General features: G+C 29.8%; 2 protein-coding genes across 3 annotated transcripts in view; both read left to right on the plus strand.

Annotated features, from left to right (window-relative positions):
• The window catches only part of LOC101900124 (discoidin domain-containing receptor 2), a 140,308-nt gene extending 137,090 nt beyond the window's left edge, over positions 1 to 3,218 (plus strand). Inside the window, exons 11-12 of one of the 2 annotated variants that reach the window (XM_059118340.1) lie at positions 2,242 to 2,380; positions 2,767 to 3,218. In XM_059118340.1, the coding sequence (XP_058974323.1) occupies positions 2,242 to 2,380; positions 2,767 to 3,218 (591 nt within the window). The remainder of the gene's footprint in view (positions 1 to 2,241; positions 2,381 to 2,766) is intronic. The other variant, XM_059118341.1, reaches the window with a different exon arrangement.
• Positions 3,219 to 3,239: 21 nt separating this feature from the next.
• LOC131800685 (myb-like protein I) lies at positions 3,240 to 8,324 on the plus strand. The gene is made up of 2 exons (XM_059118342.1): positions 3,240 to 4,230; positions 7,246 to 8,324. The coding sequence occupies exon 1, from the start codon at positions 3,240 to 3,242 to the stop codon at positions 4,209 to 4,211; it is 972 nt and encodes a 323-aa protein (XP_058974325.1). The 3' UTR covers positions 4,212 to 4,230; positions 7,246 to 8,324.
• Positions 8,325 to 27,149: the final 18,825 nt, after the last annotated feature.

Consider the following 27,149-nt stretch of genomic DNA (forward strand, 5'->3'; position numbering starts at 1 on the left):
TTTGTCCCTCCGTACGTTAATTTGGAATCTCGCTTCAGTTTCAAATGGAAGCCTATGGTTTTTGGAGATGATCGGAAAATAGTAATGGACAAAAAAAAATCGAAAAAAATTTGGTCTAAGTGGCTCCAATATCAGAATTAAAGACCAACCGAACCTACTTCATTCCGAAAAAGTAAATAAATAAAAATTCCGATCTTCAGTAAAATTTTGGGCAACGGGACCCTCTATGAGATCAAAATACATTCATTAAAAAAAATTTAATTTTTTTTGGCAATTTTAGTACTACAATCAACCCTGTTTCAAAATTTGTTATATCAGGCATCAGACGTCTCAAATTAATTTTGAAAAATACTTAAAGGACCATTCCAAACGCTTTTTTTTATACTAATCTTTTAAATCCCCATTATATGTTCCTTCTTTAAAATATTAACCCATTTTTTTAGTTATGGGGACTATATTTGCATGTGCCCCACATTGGGCGCCACAATTTTTCATGGCAGTGCCTTAATATAAATTTGCTTGACAATTGCTCTTCCTTTCTGCTGGGGATGCATCAACTTGGTCAATAGACCCCTCCCCCCAAAATTTTTGGTCAGTCAAGGCCATTATCTCAGAAAAAATTAAGAATTATTACCATGACCTCAATATCGAAAAAGTCTTCCCTGAAATGATACCTTTTTCAATCTTAAGTAAACTTTTCAGTTTTTAACACATTATTTTTATGTGACCCACATTGGGCGCCACATATTGTTCATACTGGCACCTATATATAAATTCCTTGCAAATTGCAAAAAATATGTATCTTTATTTTTGCAGAGGACAACAAGTTCGTATCAAGGTAGACCATAACCACGTTTGGAATTCTAATCCACTCAAGTTCTCTCCGTGCCTCAGGACTCTAATCTCAATAAAAATGTACTCTCTTAATATTCCTTGCTTCAAATCTAAACCAATCTTTGCAGTTTTGGCGACGGTATTTGTATGTGCTGCACGTTGGGCGCCACTACTTGTTTTGACTGTATATTTTCTATATTTTTTCGTAGAAGATACAAAATAAATTATGCTTAGATTGCAGAGAAAAAAAGAAAAGTCCATTGCCCTTTTTAAAATTCTTGCCATCCAAGACCATTATATCAGATAAAATTTCAACGCACAGCACTCTAACCTCAATACCTCACAAGTATGCCCGCAAAACATTGAAATTAATCCGTTTGAAATTTCTATTTCAATACATCAGAAATATGCCCACAAAACATTGAAATTAATACGATTGGATTTTCAGGCCCCTCGTTGGGCGCCAAACGCAATTAGAGACCAATCGAAGTGCTATGGGATTAGCAGATGGAATAGACCATTAATTTTGTGTGAAAGTAGTGGAACATCTGACCTTTACCAATTGGAATTTCTGGCCCCTCGTTGGGCGCCACCTCAATACATCAGAAATATGTCCACAAAACACTGAATTTAATAGGAGTGAATTTTCATGCCCCCCATTGGGCGCCACCTCAATTAGAGACCAATTGAAGCGAAATGGGGTTAGAGGATAGAATGGATCATTACTTTTGTGTGAAAGTAGTGGAACATCTGACCTTTCTATTGAATCTGATTTCATAGAGTCTTGTATAATTTTAAATATTGTTTCAAATTCCGACAGAATTCAATATTTCGTTTAAACAGAAATGTATTACATTAACCTGAATTATGATCCTTATGATGATCCTAAATTATTGTATAAGATTCCGAATACCTTAAGGGATTAAGACCGTATAAAAAAAAAACTAAAAATCCAAGAATTTTTTTCGTTAAGTTTTTAAATAAATTCTGCAAATCCCGAAAAGAAAAAATGTTACCGTAACTTTTAAAAATTATAAAAGATCATGTTTATCCCGGAGGCAATCCTTAAGAAATATAATTAAAACAAAGATTTCTACATTGAAAAAGTATTCCTTAAAATTCGATAACACATTTCTGTTATCCCTAAAAAGAGGTACGATCATCGTGGGGCAGCTCACTGTAGGTTTTTCGATTTTAGTAATCCCCTGAAAAATATTATTTCAAAAAATTCCCAATAACCCCTGGGACTCTTTCAACGGTTTCCTTAAATAATTCGTCATTATGACTCTCTTATCCTCCATGAAAATGCTTCGCTCTTCCTGATTTTGACATTCACCTTTCTCATTTCTTCATTTTATATTAATGTCCATATATTTCTTCTATTCTCTCCCTCCCTTCCCGTTTCAGGCCAGCGTGGATGATAATGATTCAATTGGTAAAAATAGCCTCTACCACGAACCCTTTAATGTAAATATGTACACGAGTGGAGTAAATGGATATGCGGCTGTTAATGATTTACAATGTAATATGACGCCAGACTATACAGGTAAGAGACGAACGCCACAAAAAGCCAGAAGTGGGAGTTTCTCAAAAAAAAAAAAAAAAAAATGAGAGAAAAAACATATATTTCCTTGGTTTGGCTTTTTGAACTCTCTCTCTGGCAACATCTATCATAAATTATGGCCAAGAACCTAATCCTCCTCAGCTATTTCATATTAAATAGAGTGGGTTGGTTTGGTTGTATGGTTTCTCTGGCCATAAAGCTTAAGTGATGACTTGACAAAAATTCTCTACCGAAAAAAATGAACTAAGTTTTAATGGCTTGTTTTCTTTGCTTTTCTCTTTCTTTCTTTCGGTTTTCTTCCTTGGGGTTTTTTCCCACACCTCCCCCTTTTCGTTTGCGTTTGTATTGTGTGCCCTATTTCCACTTAGATGTTCCTGAAGGAGGTTATGCTGTGCCCCACATGCAGGATTATATGCCCTCGAAAATGTCCAATTCCACACCAGGCGGTTATGTTAATGTACGCCGCACACCTCCACCCCCCTTGAGCAGTATATTCCCCCGGCCGCCCCAGGTGCCACCGCCACCAATGGAAAAATATTACGCCACAACGGCCATATTTAAGCCCATCAAAGGTCACAGCGGCAGCAATACCATGAGCAGTAAGGCCAGCAGTAATCTGAGTAATGAGCATAATTACGATGACAACATGGGCACCATGAATTCACAGTCGACAGCGCCCATGATCAATCCCTATAATACGGCGACGGTGGGTGCGGGCGGTGTGGGTGGTGGCGGCAACAATATCATCAACAATGCCGAGACCATGCAATTCCAGAGGGCCAGAACCTATAATTTCCGCAGCTATCCAGACAATCTTTAGTTTGAGACCCAACAAAGGGCCATGCAAGCCAATGTGGTGGCCAATAGTACGGCAGCAGCACCAACAACAACAGCTGCAAAAACAACTTCATCATCTACGATAAATAATAATAGGAAAACTCAAGTAGTTGGTAGTAGCATTAATAACAATAAGAACAATCATTTTAGCAACAGTAATAAATTATTAGCCTCAGCAGCAGCAACAACAACAACAGCAATGCAAAATGGCATTAGTGGTAGCCTTAGTAGTGGTAATCCAAAGAATTTACTCAATCATCATCAGCAGAATCAGCAGCAGCAGCATTCTATGAAAAGACTCAGCATTTTGAATACCAACAAACACCTGCCCGATCAACAACAACAGCAAATCTATCAGCTGCAACCATTCCCCCCACCCTCGATGCTTCATCAGCCAAACCCTCGATCATCATTGGGCTCGGCATCACCTCATTTCTCTTATACCTTGCAGAACAACAAAACCACCAACAACAAATCACCACAAGCTTTTTATCACAACTCATTGAAGGCCAAGGATTTAAAGGTGCTCAAATTATCGCTGGCCAGAGATCACAATGGTGACAAGGACGACGATGATGATGATGATTCGTATGGTGGTGAAAATGCCATCATGGATGACATCTTGGCCGACAATCGTGGTGATGAGGATAGTGATTATTATATGCCCTCCTCTTTGGAAATTTTGGGTATACAAAAAGCTTTAGAAAATCTAGAAAAGTCGGTAGGAAAAACAGTCGATGATGACGATGGTGATAATGATGATCTGGTAGCGGGTGATAATTTGGTAGTTCAATCAACGATAATGGCTAATGATTTTGAAACAACAAAAAATGCAACAAATAGTTTATTAAAGCTACAACAGCAACAACATCAAGAGGATAGAGAATACGAACAACAACAACAACCGGAAAACGATGAACAAAATATAACAAAAACAACAACTACAACTACAACAAACAGGCTGTGGTATCATTGATGAAACCAATGGATTTGAGGTAAGTCAAATAATTCAAACATTTCAAAATTGTCAAATTGAAATCGCCCTAAAATTGATTGAATTTAGGGATTAAAAATACACTCTTTGAGAAAATTTAAAATTCATTGGCTTTGGGCCTCAGGAGTCTTAAATAAATTCTGAAAAATCACAAAACGTCCAAAGTCCCACGAGACTTTATTTACTTATTTTATTTTTTATTTATTTATTTTATTTTTATTTATTTATTTATTTATTTTTTTGAGAATGAAATACCCTAATGACCACGTTTTGAAATAACAAAAAGTGGACCTTATTTTTTGATTGTGCTTTTTTTCAATTTCTGTAGTCCCAAAAAATGTCTTATATCCCCGTCATAAAATGCCGATATTTTCCGAATAAAGTAAAATTGGTAGAATCTTGGGAACTGAATACTTTTAGGGATCAAAATAAATAAGAATAAATAATTGTTTTGGGTATCAGAAGCTTGAATTAAATTCCACGATTTTTTTTGGGGGGGATGAAATATTTTCCTGCCAAAATTTTGAAAAGACAGAAAGTGGACCTTATTTTTTAATCTTTTTCTATTTTTTCCATGATCTAAAAAAATCTTTTTCATCCTGTTTTTCATTTCCTGCCAAAATTTTGAAAAGACAGAAAGTGAACCTTCTTTTTTTATTTTTTTTCCATGATCCCAAAAAAATGTCTTTTATCCTGAAGAAGAAAAAATGTCTTTTATATTCACCAAAAATCCTCCCATTTTCTGAATGAAGCATCTGGACAGAAGATTTCTATTTAGTTTTGGATAGAAGATTTCTTTTTAGTTTTAAATAACAACAAGTGGACTTAATTTTTTATTCCCTTTTTTTTTTTTTTTGACCAATTTCTTTAGTCTCAAATAATTCTTATTTCCTAAATAAGACAAAAGAAAGTGTCTTATATGACCCTCCCCCACTAAATTAACCCATTTTCCGAATAAAGTGTCTGAACAGAAGATTTCATGTTAGTTTTAGAGACTATATTTTTATGTGACCCTCGTTGGGCGCCACAATTGTTCATGTTAACATATTAATGTAATTTTTTGCATTTTTCTGGGGTTGCAAAGAACATCTGGTTCTTATAAATTTCTTCGACAACCTTCTTTTATCCTTTTAGCCACTCAAGGCCACAAATGTTTACCCTCAGGGCACTGATGCCAATCAAGCCTAATATGAGCTTTATATTTAATTTTTGAGCATTTTATTTGTTTGTGTCCCACGTTGGGCGCCACAATTGTTCATGCTAACACATTAATGTAATTATTTGACTTTACTTGGGATGCAGAGGATCTCAAGTTCATATAAACTTCATCGATAGCCTTCTTTAATATTTTTGGCCACTCAAGGCCAATCTATACCTAATATGAGCTTTATATTTAATTTTTGAGCATTTTATTTTTATGTGACCCACGTTGGGCGCCACAATTTTCCATACCTCAATATACGTTTTTAGCAAAAAAAAAAAAATCTTTCTTTGGACCTAAGTCGCAGAAAAAACGGCCACATCAAGTTGGCCCATAGCTCCCCTTTGACATTTTAGCTTCTCACTGCCGTCATCCCCAAACTATTTTTACCCCCGAGGCTCTGACCTCAAGATCAAATAATATCTTAACCTCAATCTTTTCAGTTTTAAGGACTGTATTTTGCGTAGCCCAAGATGGGTCCTGAAAAATTTCTATTCCCAGGACTCTGACATCTTTGCAGGAAAAAATATTCCATCAAAACCCTGAAAAAAATAAGAATAGAATATTTCGTTGAAATCTCAAGCGAATATTCACTTTGGGAATGTGTTATTTTAGTGTGCCCCACATTGGGCGCCACTTTTTGTATTAACTGTCATTAAATATAAGCTAACTGTCATTAAATTTAAGCTAGTTTGCAGAGGACAAGTCATCTTCTTCTATAGCCCTCTTAAAAATTTTCAGCCATTCTAGACCATTATCGTAAAAATATCCTCCCCACAGGACTCGGAACTCAACACAGCAAAAATGTTTTCTTAGGACAACGAAATCAAACTGTTTAGAAGTTACATTTGAAAAAGTAATCAAAAAGTTTCTCTTGAAACATTATATTTTTGTGGACCCCACAATATTTCTTTTTTTAAATGTTACTTAAATATTTCGAAAAATATTGATATTTTATTGAATCGTAACTGAAAACAGTTTCAATTTATTTCAAACTTCAATTTAGCAGGTTCCTTAATTTAGCAGGTTCCTGGGAGTTGAGCTCTCGAAATTCAAACGAAATTTTTCAGTTTTGAATACTATGACATAAATTAATTTGTTCATTAGATTAGGATTAAAAAAATCCTTGTAGTGTTACATTGTTGTGGGCCACACGTTGGGCGCCACTATTTTTTGTTCAAAATTTTACGTAAAAAAGTGGAAAAATTGATTTTTGCTAAGATCGTAACTAAAAACATCTTCATTTTTAATGCTTGTAATTTTTCAAATTTTGAATTGGAATAGATATTTCTTCTTTCTGGGGTCTAGGACAAGAGGTTCATCGCCGATCCAAGGCAGTAATTTCAGAAACAAATTATTTTTTTACATAAACACTTTCTTTCAGTTAGGAGACTGAATCTTAAAAGGGCCTACGTTGGGCGCCACTAATTTTTAATGCGTGATTTTTTTACCAAATTGAGAATTGGAATCATAATACCCCTTTTGGGAGTCGCGAAGAGTAAGAGGTTCATATTAACCAGGAAAATGGTTTTCTTGTTCATTTTTAGGGGTTCCTTCCATACGGCTTCGGATTTTTTTTTTTTTTTTTTTAAATTAAACCACTTTGATTTATTTGAATTAAAAACAATTAATTAAACAAATATATTCGAAACGGTTTCTTCAAAGTTTGCTGTATACATATATGCCTATCAAATATGTGCCCCACGTTGGGCGCCACACTAGTTTTTTTTTTTGTTTTTTTTTTTTTTTTTTTTTTTTTTTTTTTTTTTTTGTTACATAATTTTAATCTTTTCCCTATTTTCTTCTTTTTTTCAGCGCTTAAACTCTGCAAGTAATATTTAAAAGAAAAAATGAAAAAAAAAACCTCCCATATCTTACCAGGACGTATAGCCAGCCAGAAAAATGTTGCCTTGAAACCATAATTGGCAATGAATTTGCTCAGCACAAAGAAGGTAAGGCCACAAAGCCCCCCCCATCTCCCCAAAAAAAAAAAACAAAAAGAGAAAAAAAACTACAAAGCAACTGCTAATAGCTGGCGAAAAAAAAAACAAGAACACAAGAAATTCCCAAACAAAACTTACGATGGTAATGATGGCGAGCAATGGAATTCTCACAACCAAATAAAGAACAAGTAAAAAAATACAATACAAACGAAAACCCACATTAAATTATAAAAAGAAACAGAACTAGAACACCGTATGCTTTACCTTAAAGAAAAACTAAAACACACACACAAACACATTCACACGACAAGAAATTTACAAAAGGAATAGAAAAACAGAAAATTTCCCACAACAATACCCCAAGAGGGTATACATGTTATGGACTTTGGGTCTAGGGTTTTTTTTCTTTCTCTGCCCAGGAAAACACAACACGACATAAGCTGAATAAACTCACACACACACACACATACACCCATAAACTAACACCGAGAGCAAAGAAAAATAGCAAGAATGAAAGAAAAAATATAGTTTTTTGTACCAATAGAAATATTTATTAAAAAAAACGGACTTTAAGGATATTTTCTTTTTCAAAGATATTCTTTCTTTTGGTTTTCAAAGTAGAGTAGAGTATTTTTGAGGATAGCACCTATAATTTTTAGGATATATATATAGGAAAAATAAAAAACAACAACAAGTAACTCATACCTAACATGAAATGAAAACAAAAAAACAAGAAAACTTATACTGAAAATTTTGCCAACGAACTTAACAAAAAAAAAAAAAAACAAGAAACAAAGGAAAACGTAAGAAAAATTATTAAAGTTTTAAACTAAACTCACACACACACACAAAACGAGAGAACAAAACAAAAACTTATTAAAAACGAAAAGCTAAGCACAAGAACTGTTTTTGTAAATATATTTCAGAGAATGAAAAAAAAAAAAATAAAAACTAAACAAAAAATTGATAAATTATAAATAATATTTCCAAGAAAAATGGTAGTAAAAGACTAATAAACTCCCCCTCCCCCACAACACACACCCCCATTCAATAGCTGGAAAAGGAAACAAAAAAAGTTGAAAGAAAAACAACATCAATTCATAATCACATAAAATTAATCAATCATACAATCCAACAAACAGACAACAACAATTATTAAATAGATTATAGTAAAAACAACAACAAATATAGAGTTTACACAGAGATACACCTCCTCCCACACACACACAAACACACTCAGACACTCACTCAATTAGCTGAATTTTTTAATAGACAAAACTTAAATAAGCAAACAAAAAAAGAAACAAATTAAATATTCAAAAAATAAGGCATTTAGTATCTGAAAATAAACAACAAACTGAAATTAATTGAATATCAATATTTTATAAAACAAAAAAATGGAAACAATTAACAAATATTTACGAATTTATCAAAAAGAAAAAAGTTTTCTATTTATGTCGTTTTTCAAAATTTTGTTAAAAAAATGTTTTCAATGAAAGCAGAAATATTGGATGAAACCCAAGTCATACACATAATTTTGGCATATTCCAATACTCAAGTTATATATATATATATATTTTTCTTGCGATATTGGCAGGCCTAGGGAAACGAACTATGTAAAATTGTTAATTCAGAGACTTGTCATTGAAGGCAAATTTTTGAAGGCTCATTTTATGGAAATATCTGACATAGGCCCCAAAAATTCCCCTTTCTGCAGAAAATATTAAAAATCGAATCGAAATAAATTTCATTTTGAATATTTTTTAATAGTTGACATTGGAAAGTCAAAGTAGATTTTATGAGCAGTTAAGTCTGACAGTCGATTTTATTTTTTTGGTGGGGGAATAAATTGCATCCCATAGGTCAGAGTCGATTTTTGCTTGCAACTCTCCAATCGATCCAAGCTGGTGTTGGAAAGACAAAGTCGATTTTTGCTGACATTTTAATCGAAGAGACGAATAAATGGTCTTCCATAGGTCCCCAATATTAACCTCTTTCGGTCGGAATTTCAGTAATCATTCCTAGTATGAATCGGTACTTAATTCAATTTTCGATTGACCGACTTTTGGTATTATAATTTTTAAAAAAGTCGATTTTTGCTTGCGACTCTCCAATGGAAAGCTGGCGTTGGAAAGGCAAAATCGATTTTTGCTGACAGTTAAATCGGAAAGACGATTTTTTTGGGGGAAATAAATTGCCTCCCATAGGACCCCAAATAAAACACTCTTTTGATCGGAATTTCGGCAATCATTCCTAGTATGAATCGGTACTTCATTCGATTTTCGAATGACCTACCTTTGGTATTATAAATTTTTAAATTCAAACTCGATTTTTTACTTGCGACTCTCCAATCGAAAGCTGGCGTTGGAAAGCCAAAGTCGATTTTTGCTGACAGTTAAATCGAAAAGTCGTTTTTTGTTCGGGAAATAAATTGCCCTCATAGGTCCCCAAATAATACCCTCTTTTGATCGGAATTATGGCGATCATTCTTGGTATGAATTAGTACTTCATTCGATTTTCGATTGAATGACCTTATAAAATTCAAAGTCGATTTTCGCTTGCGACTCTCCAATCGAAAGCTGGCGTTTCAAAGACAAAGTCCATTTTTGCTGACAGTTAAATCGGAAAGTCGAATTTTTGTTCGGGAAATAAATTGCCTCCCATAGGTTCCCAAATAATACCCTTTTTTGATCGGAATTTGGCGATCATTCTTGGTATGAATTAGTACTTCATTCGATTTTTGACTGACCTACCTTTGGCATTATAAATTATACAATTTAAAATCGCTTTTCGCTTGTGACTCTCCAATCGAAAGCTGGCGTTGGGAAGACAAAGTCGTATTTTTGCTGACAGTTAAATCGGAAAGAAGATTTTTTGTTGGGGAAATAAATTGCCTCTCATAGGCCCCAAATAAAACACTCTTTTGGTCGGAATTTCAGTAATCATTCCTAGTATGAATCGGTACTTCATTCGATTTTTGATTAACCTACCTTTGGCACTATAAATTATAAAATTCAAACTCGATTTTTTACTTGCGACTCTTCAATCGAAAGCTGGTGTTGGAAAGTCAACGAAGATTTTTGCCAGCAGTTGAATCGGAAAGACGATTTTTTGTTGGGGAAATACACTGTCTTCCATAGGTCCCCAAATATAACCCTCTTCCAGTAGGAGTTTTGGTCAGCATGCTACGTATAAAACTATACTTAGCTCGGTTTTCAATTGACCGAATGCGCCAAAAAGCATGCACTGATCTACGTTGCATTATCACAAAAATCGAAATCGATTTCCGTCGCTTTTAGGTTAACAAATCAATTTGTTAGAAGTCAAAAGTTTTAAAAGTCGATTTTGTTCCATGTGGAACACAAAGCCTGAAAGTCAATTTTGGTGAGACAAAAATTTTAAATTCGACTGAAAAACGAAATCCTATTAAAATCGAATTTTCAGAATCTATTTTCGATTTTGCTTCTATAGCTTTTTTGTCGAATTTTTAATTTCTGGTATTATTTTTGGAAAAAATAGCGTAACTATAAACAGAAAATCGATTTTCATCCATTAAACAACCTCAGAATACCGACAAATCCATGTTTTCGTAAATACAAAAGTCGAAAAGTATAAAATTCGACTTTTTTTCGAAGGCAAAAGATAGAAAGTGTGAAAATCGGCTTTCTTCTAAAAGATAAAAGTCGACTTTCTTGTTAACAGCCAATGTCTAAAATAGATTTTCATTTTGAGGACAAAAGTCTAAGAATAAACTGAAAATAGAAGTCTTTCGTTGCCAAATTTGTGATTTAATTCTTCTTTAAATTAGAACCTTCGATAATATTAGGAAACGAAAGACATTTGCTCTCATTTGTGTCCAATCACATCATTCTCTCTTCACACGCATTTATTTCTGTCAGTGCTCGAGTCTGATTTACCCATACGAGAGAAAGAGAGTTGTTCTCAGAGAGCTCATATTTTACTTTTTGTTTTGAGGAGTCAGAAATTCGTTTGTGATCGATGGTGTGTTATAAACACGGAAATGTGATTGTGTGTGGGCACTCTCACAAAGTGCCCAAGGGCGCATTGTAGAGAGGCATCATGAGACCTAAAATCAAAGTATAACAAAGAGAAGAAATGTTTTTTTTATGTACTCTCATAGAGTGTCCGTGGGCGTCCTTTTGCGAAACTCCTGGTTAGAGGAAAATGATTCGGACTTCAAATGTATGTACATGACTTCAAATGTATGAATGGAGATGACTTTCATTTTCCCAATTTGAGTATTTATTCGGAATTCACATTATATATTTTCGACTTTGTCTCCATAGGCCTGCTCTGAAATCTCCTACATAAATTCATCTACTTTCAATACAAATTTGTCGATTCCTTATTTAAATCTTCATTATCTCCACTTTGAACGATAGTTACTGAAATTACCGTCCAATTATTCTCAGCCAAACACTGCCATAGTTGGAAATTGTTTTTCTTTTAAAATTTTTTATTTTTTTTTTTAATTTAAATAAACCCGAAACTCTACTTATTGTCTAATCTGCTCAAGCTTATCTATATCAGGTAAAAAATTCCAATATTTCTGCTTTTCATATCCTCAATATATTTTTCCTTCTAAAATATTTTCCATGTGTCCCTTATTTCAAAACACCTCCCTACCAAGTCTATACTACCCTTTTTCTTAAGGTACCAAAAACAAAAATTGACGAAAATATAACTCCACCTACCATTTCACACCTTCAAAACTGTGCTCCTGTAAATTTTTCTGTAAAGTCCTGTATTATATCATAAAAACAAAACAACAATCTTCACTAAGGTTTGTTCTTGTAAAAATTAATAACTTAAATTAACATTCTGTAAAAATCCTTAACAATGAAAAGAAATCTGTGGATGAACTTAAACTTACAAGGCCGGGGGGAAAATATAAAAGGAAAGAGAATGGAGGACAATTTGTGGGAAATGGGGAAAAATGAAAACATAAAGGGAGAGAGAGAGGAAGGGAAGGAAGAAAATGGCGTTCTTAGAGAAAAAAACGTGCGGCCAAATTCTATAAAATTCGAATCCGGATAATTCTGGTGAGCTTTGACTAATTTTGTAAAATTTTCTCACAATAAAAAATCTTTATAATATTTATATAAATTTTCAAATATAAAATATTTTAACTATTTTTTCAAAATTTAATTTAAAGACAATTTTCCAAATATTTATAAATTTTTAATTTTTTTTCGTTGAAAAAAATTGAAATTAAAAGCGCCCATGTTTTTTCTTTCGATTTTTTTAAGACGAGTTATCACTGTTAGTATTTGTAGAAAATGGAAATTTAGGAGATGGGAATTGCTCTTTTTTGAGAGAGTATTTATTTCTCTTTCTCTCTTCACGTGCTACTCCCTTCCCAAGAGACTTTTAAGTTTAACATAGACTCTTTTCTCTCCTCTCTCTCCTTTAAATTATTCCCATAACTCCAAATTGTCATGCCATTCATTGTACTCCCAGTTTTCTCCCACATGGCCCCAAAACCCCCCAATTTATATACCATGTAACATTAATGGACCAACTAATACAAAAAACGTAATTGAATACCACTCATACAACACACTAATACAAACAAACATTATATTACATTTAACAGAGTCGCCTAAATCTATTGAAAAATTAGAATGAGAAAAAAATCGGAAAAAAATACTAAACGAAAATTCTAACAAAAAACCACGTTTCCATCAATGATATTTTGTGATTAAATTTTTTTATGTAAAAATTTTTTTAATTCTATTTTATTTTATTTTTTTAAGTTTTAAATATTTAACAAAGAAAACACACGAAGAAAGCAAACGTCTATACATATTCAAGAAAAATAAAAAAACTAAAAAAAAAAAAAAAATTATAAAAAATAATAAACAAATATGTTCCTTTTTAAGTTTAAATGAAAGTTATAAAAAATAAAAATAAATAAAATAAATAATATTTAATTTCAGATAAAAAATAAAAAACTAAAAATAACAACAAACCATTATTACAACAACAGCAATAAAAAATAGTAGCAGGTAGTTGATTATATAAAAGAAAAAATAAATAAATAAAAAGAGGGGTAAAATATTTAGAATTTATTTTCAAGGCAATTTTTTTCTTAAAAAAAATATTTTGAGACACAAATCTTTTGTTTTTACAGAAAATGGCTTTTAAAGTATTAAAAAATATTGAAAAAATAATAAAATGATTTGTAAAAAGACGAAGGGAAATTTGAAACAAATATTTTGGAAAAAAATATAACTAAAACTTATATATATTTTTTTAATTTATTTTTTTTTATTTAGGAAAAAAAAAATAAATAATTATGTTGTCGAAATAATCTTATAGTTTTAAATTATAACAAATATTTTGAAAAAAAAGTTTAAAAATATCCTGTTTTTAAATTTATTTTTTAATATAAGAATTATTTTGACATAAAAAATAATTATTTTGACATAAAAAATTATATTGTCAAAATAATCTTATATTTTTAAAATTTGGATTTTTTGGATTTTGGATTTTTTTTGAAATTTAAAAAAATATATAATTTTTTATAATTTATCTTTTTTTATTTTGAAAAAAAAAAAATTAATTTAAAAATACGTATTTTTTTAAATTTATTTTTTTTATAATATTTTTTGACGCAATAAATATAATTATTTTGTCAAAAAATTTTATATTTTTTAATTATAACAAATATTTTGGATAAAAATTATTTTGTTGACATTTTTTAAAAATTTATAATTTTTTTTAATTGAAAAAAAAATAATTTAAAAATAAAATTTTTAATATATATATATATATATATATTTTTTTAATATAATATAATAAAATTATTAACACAATAAAAATATTTATTGTTTAAAAAAATTCTTATATATATTAAATTATAACAAATATTTAAAAAAATAAAATATTATTTTTATTTATTTTTTTCTTATTTTAGGAAAACAATAATTTAAAAATATATTTTCTTCAAATTATTTTTTATGATATAATTCCTTTTTTTTCCAAAATACAGTAAAAATAATTATTGTGTTAAAATAAATCTTATATTTTTTAAATATATTTTTTCAAAGTATAAAAATAATTATTGTGTTAAAAATCGCATATTTTTTAAATTAATGTTTTTTCCAAAACATAATAAAAATAATTATTGTGTTAAAAAAAATCTAATATTTTTTAAATATATTTTTTTCCAAAATTTGTGTTCCACCTTTTCCTACTTCGCGTTAAAAATAATTTTTTAATATTTTTTTAATATTAAAAAAATATTATATTTCCATGCCTCTTCTAAAGAAAACCATCCTCCTTACAACAACAACAAAAATATATCCATGTAACAACAAATAAAACCAACATATTTGAAAATTGCATTTATTAGCTTTTACAAAAAAACATAAAAATAGAATAAAAATAAATATTAAAAAAATAATAAAAACACCCCTTAACTAAACCCCTAAAATTTCCATTGCAATTTAATACCATATTAATTTTCCCTACAACAAACAAAAATTACATACCTATATATAAAAAAAGCTTTCCTCTACCAAAAAACGAAAAAAACCTGTAGACACCTAAACTCGCTACCTCTGCTTCTAACAAAAGAAAACTTTCTCCTTTCCTTAACGAAACTAATTTTTTTTCATTTCAAACGCTTTTTCTAATTTCACATTTTTTTAGTTCAAAAATTAAACATAAATATTTACACATACATATATCAGTTCAAAACCTTCAAAAAAATAAAAATAATGTAACGAAACTGCGTGATCCTGTATAAAAATAAAAAAAATAATAATATTAAGGAACTTTAAGAAGGGAAGGGAAATTTAACAATAAAATGGATTAAGGTTTTTAGTTAAATTTATATATATTTTTTAATAAAAATAATGTTTTTTTTTTTAAATATTTTTTAAATAAAAATGATATTTTTTTATAAAAATATTAATTTTTGTTAATAAAAATAATATTTTTTATTAATAAAAATAATAATTTTTTGCAAAAAATAATATTTTCTTAAATTAAAAAAAATTGTTTCTAATATATTTATTTAAAATTAAATATAATTTAAAAAAATATCAAAAACAAAGAATAATAAAAATTAATTTTTTTAATGTTTCAACTCTTTGTATCAAAAATAATATTTTTTCAATTAAAAATAATATTTTTTAAATAAAAATAATATTTTTTAATAAAAAAAAATATTTTTTTTTAAATTCGAAATTTTTAATAAAAAAAAAATATTTTTTTTTATATAAAAATAATATTTTTTTAATAAAAATAATATTTTTTTAATTAAAATAATATTTTTTTTTAATAAAAATAATATTTTTCTTTTAAAAAGTTAAAAAAACAAAGATTAAAAATAATTAAAAAATATTTTTTTACACTCCGCAATTTTGTATGGATCAAGAGCATGAGTTAGGACAGAATCTTAGCAATTTTCTAAAATTTCAAAAATAAATTCAACTAAAAAAATTAATCCATTTTAATTTTAATTTCCCTTTCCGGAAAAAACCACACACTACTCACAAGACTTGTATTATATTAGTATGTTAACTGAACTATATTATATAAAAAACTAAAAAAAAAAAAATGGAAATAAAAATACATACGATTTAGTAAATATTATTATATAAATAAAATAATTAGATTATTAACAATTATAATAAAAAAAAAAAAAAATATAAAATATATGATTTTTTGTAAAAAGTTAAAAAAAACCTAAATCATATTTAGAAATAAAAATTAAGTCAAAACAAACAAACAACCACCCCCCAAACACATGTGTACACTGTAAAAATTTCGAAAAATAAAAATCATTTATTCTTAAGAAAAATAAAAAATAAATATTTTTTTCATTGTTTCAATAAGCAATAAGTTGTAATATAATTTATTATTAAAAAAATAAAAATCATATAAAATTTAATCATAATTTTTTTGTGTATAAATGTTAATTTTTTCTCTTAAATTAAAATAAATTTTAAATTTAATAAAAAAAAAATTAAATATTATGTGTATTTAAAAAATAAAATCCATTTTCATCAAAAACCCCCAAATTATTGTTTTTAGGCTAAATTTAATTTTTTAAATAAATTATTTCACCCTCACAAGAAACGAAAAATAAGAAGAAGAAGATTATTATGTATAAGCAAGAAAAATGTTTTAGTTTTATAAGTTTAAATAAATACAAATAAAAAATAAAATTCAAAATTATAAACAAAAATTAAAAAAACACATTTTTTATTTAATGAAAAACCAAAAACACACACAAGCAATGGTCTTCATATTGGCTGGAAAGTCAAGGTCTTATTTCAAATCTTAAACTATTTCAATTGGTAAACATTTTTTATATAGGCTGGGATAATTTTTTTTTTTTTTGGAACATGGACTGGTCTTTCGATTTTCTTTTTCTGGAAATTGAGAAAAAAAGTGAAATTTCGAAAAAAAATTAAATTCAAAAATTCACACCGGTGAGTATTTTTTTAATAAATAATTTTTGTAGCCCATGCTCAGACCAGATTTAAGGGTATCTATAAGTTTTTATGGACTTCTGTCTGGTTGTGTGAATAATAAATTTGATCCACAAACTATTCAATCCAATTCCTATTCTTTATGTTCTTATGGATAAGGTCGTTATGCACCGGTAAAAGGGGACTTCCAAAATTGGGATTCGGAGGACATTCTGTTTTTTCTGTAATAAAATTAATATATTTTATAAAATAAATATTTTTTGTTAAGGAATTTCTTTTCTGAAAGGTTCAAATCAATAAGCTGGTCTCTAAAAAAAATAAATAATTTTTTATTTTATTTTTGGTTTAAAAAACATATTTTCTATTTTTTATTAAAAAATATATTTTTCCAATTTTTGTTAAAAAAAATATTTTTTCAATTTTTGTTAAAAACACACACAAGCCCATCTTCGTAAAAACGTAAATGTTTCATGAAAAAAAAAATTGATATAAAAAAAACATTTACACTTGTAATTGCAAACAATCGTTTTAGCGCAAAAATAATCACGTATAATAATATTATTAAATAATTAATAATTATTATTATACCAAAATCGAATAAAAAATTAAAAAAAAAATGTATTATTATTATATACATATACACTGTGTATTGTAATACTAAATGACAATTTAACAGAAACGACAAGCGTATATTAATTATATTTATAATTATAATAAAAAAAATAAAAATAACAGAAATCTAAGAAAATAATATCTAAATGTTAAGACACACACAACATTAACTGATAATAAATTATTTAAAAAACAACAACAAAAATAATTTCAACAACAATATGGCATTGTATGTAAAAAACAAATGAAAAATGCATGTAAAACCCAAAAAAAAAACGATAATTTAAAAAATCAACAACAACAAACAACACTAAATAAATTGTGAAAAATCAATAAAAAAATTATTAAAAATATACAAAAAATTTCTTGTTTTAATAAACGAGGGTGGCTGGAAAAATAAATCACATTGCAATATTACCAAATAAAGAAGAGACTGATAATAGAGGTTTGTATTGTGGTTTAAAAAAATTAGTTTGACAAAAATATTTCGTTTTTAAGAAATATTGTTATTTTATTTTAATATTTAATGGGAAAATGTTTTAATTTTTATATTTAAAAAAATATTTTTAAAGGTAAAAAAATTTTATTTTAAATATTCCAAATTTTATATAAAAAACAAAATCGCTCTATTATTTTAATTAGACAAAAATAATTTTAAAATCCGATAAAAAATATTCTAAAAGACAAGTTAGATTTTTTATTAATTTTATTTTTAAAAAATTTTTGGTTTGAAAAAAAAGGTCAATAAATTATAAATCAATAAAAAAATATACAACATTTTCGTGTTTTAATAAACGAGGGGACTTGGGGAAAATAAATAATCATCATAAATCAAATTTGCTTAATTATTTTAATAGCAAAAAATATTTATATTTTTATTTTATTTATTTATTATCATTTTAATTTTTTATTTATTCATTAATTTTTGTTTATTATTGCATTCAAACCCGACGTGCCTGCCCTTGAGCGACGAAACAAAGTCAAATTTTTCGTTTTCTCAAAAATTCAAATTTGCTTTATGACAATTTTGTCAATTACCAGGTGCCCAGAATTAAAAGATGGAAGTCGTTCGGAAAAAATTTAAATTCTAAAAAAATTTGATTTGGCAACATTCAATTTAGCATCAAAAAATCATTTCGCCTAAAAGCATGCTCTGCCTTTTTTTATCGACACTTCATATTTTGCAAACTTGCTTTTACTAGGTATTTCATACTCGAACTTCTCTTTCTAGAAAGAGCTAGAGCTCTATTTTTTATACCCTCATCTATAACATGGAGGATATATGAAATTCGTCAGATCACCATAATATTCACTCTGGATTATGACCTGTACATGTTTTCAGAACTCCATGGAGCTTGCTCCATTAAAAACAGAGGTTTGAAGTTTTGCACAGACATAAGACATCAAAATCTCGATTTGGATTCTGCTTTAAAATTTAAAAGAAATCAAATCGTGGGTACGTCGTAGAAATATAAAACTTTGGCGACTTCTGGCAGAAAACAGTGCTGTTTTTTACTAAAAATGGCAAAAATTTTGTATTTTCACGCAGAAGTTACAGTTTAAGCTTTGATCTGTTCCACTCTCAATTTCCAACCAGATCAGTTCCCCTCAAAAATATTCAATACTAGCAAGTGCATGGTGCTAACTTTTCAGCTGCACCAGTTCGATTAAACTTTAGTTATATTCAGGTTTTCCCTTGATCGGAAAAGGTAATCAGAAAATGGTAATTGTTTGCACCAAAACGTCTTCAAAATCTTTCGTTCTGAAGTTTATCGAAGGGCATAGAAAAAGATCACATAGGTTTCACATCCAATCTTCAAAACTATTTCAATAATAACAAGTAAAAAACTACATATTGAATACCCTCCACCATTTGGAACGAATTTGGCCATTTTCATAAGCCATGCGAAATGCGAAACATGAAAAAAATCGGTGAATAGCTACATTTTTAAATCATCAAAAAACCGAATATAAGGAGGTACCATGGGGTCTATACGAAAACGTGAACCTGCCCAAACAATTTTCTGAACTTCAAATACTAAATTTCACGAATTCCAGTGAATAATGTCGCTTAAATCACCAAAATACCGAAAATAGAGAGGTACCATTATATGGGTCCATTTTCAACACCAAAAGTTCTCCGGACATAATATGATATAAGAACATTTTTTATCAACCTTCTCCATTTCGTTCGGAAGCTACAGTTATTTCCACAGACGGATAAACGGTCAGACGGACGGACATCGCTAAATCGACATAAATTTTAATCAGGATTCCAACTTTATCTCTTCATCAAATTAAGTACTTCGCCTTGTAGGCAAAGTATTAGCTTCATCCGTGCACTCTAAACCAAACTGTCCCAAATTTAGTACCATTAAGTACAGTCCGCAGACATTAAAGTTGTAGCTGCACCCGTTCACCCTAAGCTAAACTGTTTCAAATGTACTATCATTAGTACACTCAGTACACATTTTCGGAAACACATTTATGTATCAAACGTTCTTTCCAAATTTCAAATATTTAGCCGTTCACATAATACTAAATAGTACCATTTCCGAACTTTTCATAACTTAACAGTTCGAACTTCAAGACACACTTTGGTACTTCAGAATTCTAGCTCGTTTCCAAAAATTCAGCTTTATCACAAGCCTACGCATCAAGACTGGTGGAAAATTTCAAGATTCTAGCTTTAGTCGTTTTGTCGGGACGTTAATTTTTTGACGGTCGGTCGGTCGGTCAGTTATTTCACCACCCTTTTATATATATAGGTATAGCACCCCAAGTAAAGGAACTTGCAAATTTAAGGATTTGCTAAATATGAAGAAAGTCGAAAAAATTCAGAGCATGCTTTTAGGCAAATTGATTTTATGCATGCTAAATTGAATGCTGCCATATCAAAATTTCTTAGAATTTTAATTTTTGCCGCTCGACTTCCATCTTTTAATTCTGGGCACCTGGTAGTTGACAAAAATGTCATAAAGGAAATTTGAATTTTTGAGAATGAAAATTTTTGAATTGTCGTCGTCGGTCGTTGCTTGCTCTGCGATGTGCCTAGATAAAATATTTTTTTATTTGCTATTATTTGGAAGAAGAATTTTTTGAAGGAAACAAAAAAATTAAATAAAAATTCATTTTTTTTGGAATTTGAAAAGAAATATTGTTTTTAGCAGTTATTTATTTATTTATTTTATTAAAAATGAAATGAATGGAAAATAAAAAAATATGCATTTTTAAATTATGAGAAAATTAAAAAATTAACTTTGGATTTTGAAAAGAAATATTTGATAGTTATTTATTATTTATGGACCAAAAATATTATTTTATAATATTCTGATTTTTATCCAGAAGTCATGGCTTTTATTCTTTATTTTTAACATAAAATCCATTATTTTTAAAATACTGTTTTAAATCCAGTTTTTTTTCAGAAAAAAAATTATATAAATATTTTTCTGGTTAGAAAACAAAACAAATTTAAATGATAAGTAGTTGAATTCATTTTAAGATTAATTTTGAATTTCGTACAACAACATTTTGTAACACCAAAAAATATAGATCCTAGGCTAGTTACACCGATCTCAGTCGATCTACTTATCACGTTACGAGCGCAATTATGGTTCGATTTTACTAAATTGTGCATAGTTAGGGTCAGTGCCCTATTGATTTTCAAATCTTTAGAGGGTGAAGGGAACAAAAAAAAAAAAAAAAACAAAATAAATTGACTGATTTTGCCTTTATTTTACAGTTCGTATTGGCCAATTGACGCGGAATTTCGCATGGAGTAATAGTTTTAGACGGAACATAAGTCTACTAATTTGGATGATTAGCGGACAATATTAAGAGGATTAAATGGACCATAACCTTTATTTAAAAAACCCTATCTCCGCTAATACTTTTAATTAATCTACACATATATTTGGTCCCGGTAAAATTTACCCCTGAAAGAAAATTGTATATATAGGTCCAGGATATCGTTCATACCCTATATAACATGTCCTACCGATATTTTGATAATTGTAGCCAAATTTGTTCAATGTAATTGTCCTAAAATCCACACAAGGAGTTCCTTCATTGAGTATTTTATACCCTAGAAGAGAAATCCCTACATAGGTCCCCGTTATCGTATAGGCCCCGATATAACTGTACCTCCCAATATTCGGTATTTTGATGATTTTAGCTACATTAGTCACCGGAATTGATTCAAATTTCGTATCTAAAGTTCGTAATGGGTACTTCAACCTATGACGAAAAATTGTTTTTGCAGATTCAAGTCTTCGTAACGATACCTTCCCATATTCGGTACTTTGATGATTTTAGCGACATTATTCATCGGAATTTTTGAAATTTCGTGCTTAAAATCAGCAATGGGTACTTAAACCTAGGACCATAATTTACATATGGAGGACCACGTCTTCGTATAGCCTCCATATTACAATTTTCACTTGAGCGGTATTTTTCGACGGTTTTTGTTTTTGAAAATTTTCAAATTTCTTCCAAATGGTGGAGGGTAAAAAAAGTTTCGCCCTTAGCTTCTTTTTTACTTGTTTATTCTTATACTTTTCCAAATTCCTAAATTTAAAAAACCAATGCGGTTTTTATCGTACTTAACTTCTAAAAGTTCTAAAAATTAATTGACGACAAAAAATAATAATTTATTTTAAATTCAAAATTTTTATTGAATATACTACATTTGTATTTTATATATATTTTATTTTATATAAAAAAGTCTATGATTTATTTGTTTAACATTTTCATAAAAATAATTATTGAGAGTTGATGTATCTGCCAAGATTATTTTAATGTCATCTCGTATTCTTTCTGCGGAAAATGCTTTTCCGTAATCGTATAACTCCAAAATAATCTGAAAGAAGAAATAAGAAATTTTATTTTATGTAAATATAATATTATTAACAATCGTTAAAGGGACGTATTTGTTTAAGAATTAAATACAGTGTAAGAAAAAATTCATTATTTCTAATAACAACAAATAAAACCCTAGTAGAACATTTATATCGTGTTTTAAATGTTTATTTCGCAAAGTGACCCAAATAAAGGGGTCAATTCCCCCTCTTTCACAATTTTAGAAAGTTCAGATTAAAATTCCTTGAAATCCTTTCATTTGAGGAGTATGATGGTAATCCTTACCATAGCATTTTGACCAAGGAGATTTGCCCAATATTTACGCACTCCGTCATGCTGTTAGTTGTTGTAGTCCATTTTACAGCTAAATATAATCCAATGGTCATCCATAATTTTTGATTTCTTCCTTGTCCTTAACTCTTTTCGCAGGCGTGTCGATTCGCTTCAATTGGGTGAACATCAATTGCGAATATCTTTACAATAATAGGCCAAGTAATTCTGATCCTAACCCTACCCTTGTGAAAATTTTGTGTGGATCGGACGATAATTGCACACTGCATTTAATAACCCCAACCTGTGTTGCAGGGTGAAAAATATTACAAAATATACACTTCAATATAAAGTCAAATTGAAAAAATCGCATATATGAAAAAAAATGTCACAAATACTACAAAATCTATATTAACATCGTTATTAGCATCTTTTTATGCGATTTTTTTTGGATTTTATCCTTTTATGCCAAGAGGCCATCCAGAATTGACAAAATTTGTCAAAATCTGTCCAGCCATTCTTGAGATGTAAGTATTCTAACATCTCCTTCATTTGAACATACATATTAAATATATTTCGCTATATTTATCCGATATATTAACTATCAGCGTCTACGTAACGGTCAGACCCGTTCGTCAATTTGTGATTTTGCCGGGTTTAAAAATATTCGCCGTTTAATGGAAAGTTTGACTTTTATTTAACACAAATTTTATGGTCTATTTCACCCACTAAATGTTACCCGATGACCATAAAAATTGGAAGACTTCTGCCCAGGCCTAAGCTCCAGCCCCAAGCTATCTTCCGCGTCAATTGGTCCATAATTTCGACCTGTAGAGCAACTGTAAAAACAGTATTTTTCAGTTTTTGGTCCATTTTAACCCCTAAATATTATGCAATCATCTCCAAAAGAAATAGGCCTTTATTATGGTCCTAGCCCCACCTACATTCTAAATTTCGTGAAGATCGGGCCATAATTGCGACCTGTAGAGTGATTGAAAATTAAAATGGACAGACGGACGGACATACATAGCTAGATCGACTCAGCTCGGTGAGACAGGAAGATCCATATATACTTTCCTATGTGGGAAACCAATATTTCGAGGTGTTGCATAATTTTAGGCTCAATCACACCTATAATACCCCCGACACATGGTGTCGTAGGGTAATATATATATAACAAGTAAAAAAGCAGTGAGTTTGAATACCCTCCACCATTTGAAACGAATTAGAAGATCTTCAAAAAAAAAAATCCATTAAAAATTCAGTTAAAATCTTTAAAAATCGGGATGTACTGTTACACACGATATCGTGGACCTATATAGACAATTCTCTTTCAGGGGGTAAGATATCTACAAGGAACTTCTTGTGTGGAATTTCAGACAATTCCATTAGAAAATGTGGCAAAAATAATCAAAATGCCGAATATCGGGGGCTATACTATATCGTGGACCGATATAGCCCATCTTTGAACTTGACCTGTCTGCTTCCTATCTTAATTCGTTCCGACTGTAGCGTGATTACAACAACAAAGTATATATATATTCTTGATCAGCGTAAAATTCTAAGACGATTTAGCCATGTCCGTCTGTCTGTCTGTCTGTTGTAATCACGCTATCTTTCGAACAAATTGAGATAGAAGGCTAAAATTTTGCATACATGTATATTTTGCCAGTAGGCAGGTTAAGTTCGAAAATGGGTCATGTAGGTCCAAGTTATCATATAGCCCCCATATAACGGTACCCCCCGATATTCGGTACTTTGATGATTTTAGCGACATTATTCACCGGAATTGTTTCAAATTTGGCATTTGAAGTTCGTAATGGATACTACAGCCTAAGACAGAAAATTATCTGTGCAGGTCCACGTCTTCGTATAGCCCCCATATAACAGTACCCTCCGATATTCGGTATTTTGATGATTTTAGCGACATTATTTACCGCAACCGTTTCAAATTTGGCATTTGAAGTTCGTAATAGATACTACAGCCTGAGACAGAAAATTGTCTGTGCAGATCCACGTCTTCGTATAGCCCCCATATAACGGTACCACCTGATATTCGGTATTTTAACGATTTTAGCGACATTATTTACCGGCGTTGTTTCAAATTTCGCATTTGAAGTTCGTAATGGATACTACAGCCTATGCCAGAAAATTGTTTGTGCAGGTCCACGTCTTCGTATAGCCTCCATATAACGGTATCCCCTATATTCGGTATTTTGATGATTATAGCTACATTATAAACAGATTTTTCTTCAATTTTCGCATTTAAATATTGTAATTACTTATGACAAAAGTTGCCTATGCAGGTCTACGTAGTCGTATAGACATTCAATATTTTTAATATTTTAACAGATTTTTTAAAGGATTTTATTTTTTTTTGAAAATTGCCAAATTTGTACCAAATGGTGGAGGGTATTCAAATTTCGGCCCAGCCGAACTTACAGCCTTTTTCGTTGATTTTTCCAAAATCGATAAATTATCCCAAGACCCATCCAAAATTTCAATCACTTCATTCAAATACTCCCATCATCAAATCTCCCATCTCCTGCAATTTATGCCACCATTTATTTCACTTAACATATTTACGGAAATATTTCTCATCATGGCAGTGCTATAATAACAACAACAACAACAACTCACACTAATTACACCTATGTCCCAGTTTTTTTTTTATAAATTCTAAATCACATCGCGCTTGTTGATGGCAAACGCAAAGAAGTTTCTCCAATTACGTTTCATCTACTCAAGTCAGTTTACACCCAATTGCTGTCTTTCGTCAACAACTTGATGGGAAGCGATTAAACCGCAAAACACACACGCACACACACTGACAAAAACAACAGCAACTATCTCCTCAGTTGGCACTTCATAGCTCTTTTCCCCTATTTTCCACCATTTATTTTGGAAGAACAATCTTTAGAACCCCCCATAAAACAATCAGGAAAAAAAGTGGTCAAATGAAAGCTCAACAACAACAATAACAACACATCAACAAAACTGTGAAACACTTTTACAATTGTGTTTATCTGCCCGCCTGTGTCAGTGTGTGTGAATGTGTGTGGGTATGTTAAAATAAAAACAATAAAATAAATTTAAACAAATGAGTTTGTTAAACATATGTGTAAACGATGCAATCATCCATCTACATATTGTTGTTGTTGTGGCTGTTGTCGTTGTCGTTGCGAACTTTGTGAGGCACAACCCAGCCAAACAGACCCGGCCTGATAGGCAGACCAACTGGCTGACTGACTGCCTAGTGTTTTTTTCTCCAGCGTTGAACGGGTGTTGTGTGTGGGCGTCAGTCAGTCAGCAAGTATTGGATAAATGATTGAATGAATGGATGTTTGCCTGGACAGTCGGCCAAATGATGTATGAATGGAAGTTCTGCAAGTCGCACAGTGTTTCAAAACAAAAAAAAAGAGTGGAAAATAAATTTTGAAAAATTTGAAAAATAATTTTTTTGAAGCGTTTTGAAAGCTTAAAGCAGGGACTTTAGAAATATTCTCAAATTGTTTATTTTAGCTCACAATTCCCTTAAATATCGAGGGCTAAACGATTTTTTAACCCTTGACCTATTTCAAGGATCAATAAACCTCAAGTTGTGAACATTCAAGGAATTTTGTTTAAGAGTTTAATATTTTCTTAAAAATAAGAAATAGGTAAAGAATGCTTTTAAAAGGATGTGGAATCTCAAATCTGATATTCTCAAATTAGTGGAAAATTATATGATTTTTTTTCGATTTTTTTTAATTAAAAATAAAATAATTGTTTAAGGATTGGAAGGGAATATTTTATAAGGATATGAAAGCTCAAATTAGACATTACTCTTAAATTGGTAGAAATTTTAAGCAGACAATTCGATTAAATTTCGAGGCTTTAACGATTTTTTTAATTTAACATGACCTATTCCAAGAATTATTGAAATTCTAGCCGTAAATATTCAGGGATTTTTTTAAACTAAGGGATCAGTTTTTAAAGCAGGATAATTTCGAAAATTTTTTGAAATATTGAAAAAAATATATATTTTAAGCACCTTTGTAGGAACAGGAAGAAAATATTTTTGAAAGGATATGGAATCTCAAATATTCATGGAATTTGTTTAGGAAATAAGAGATTAGACTTCAACGCAAGAAAATGGAAAATTATGCTTTTTAAAAAAATTATAAATAAAATAATTTTTTAAGGACCTCCATATAAGGATAGGAAGCGAATATTTTATAAGGAAATGAAAGCTCGAATTAGACATCATTCTTAAATTGTTCATTTTAATTTCGAGGGTTAAACGATTTTTAATACTTGAAAACAAATTCGTGAATATTCAAGGTTTTTTTAAGGATCAGATTTCAAGAAAGAAAGAAAAAGAAAAATTTGAAAATTTTTTGAAATATTAGAACTTAAATTATTTTTTAAGGACCTTTATAGGGATAGGAAGATAATATTTTTGAAAAGATATGGAAGCTCAAATCTTGTTCTTTGGACATTTTCTCAAATTGGTACAAATTTTAAGAACACAATTCGCTTAAATTTCAATGGCTAACCGATTTTTAATCCTTGACCTATTTCAAGGATC

This window comes from Musca domestica, unplaced genomic scaffold (genome assembly GCF_030504385.1).
Source record: "Musca domestica strain aabys unplaced genomic scaffold, Musca_domestica.polishedcontigs.V.1.1 121, whole genome shotgun sequence".
NCBI lineage: Eukaryota > Metazoa > Arthropoda > Insecta > Diptera > Muscidae > Musca > Musca domestica.

Coding starts and splice junctions, on each gene's coding strand:
- LOC131800685 (XM_059118342.1), top strand. CDS start 3,240: ATGCAAGCCAATGTGGTGGCCAATAGTACGGCAGCAGCACCAACAACA.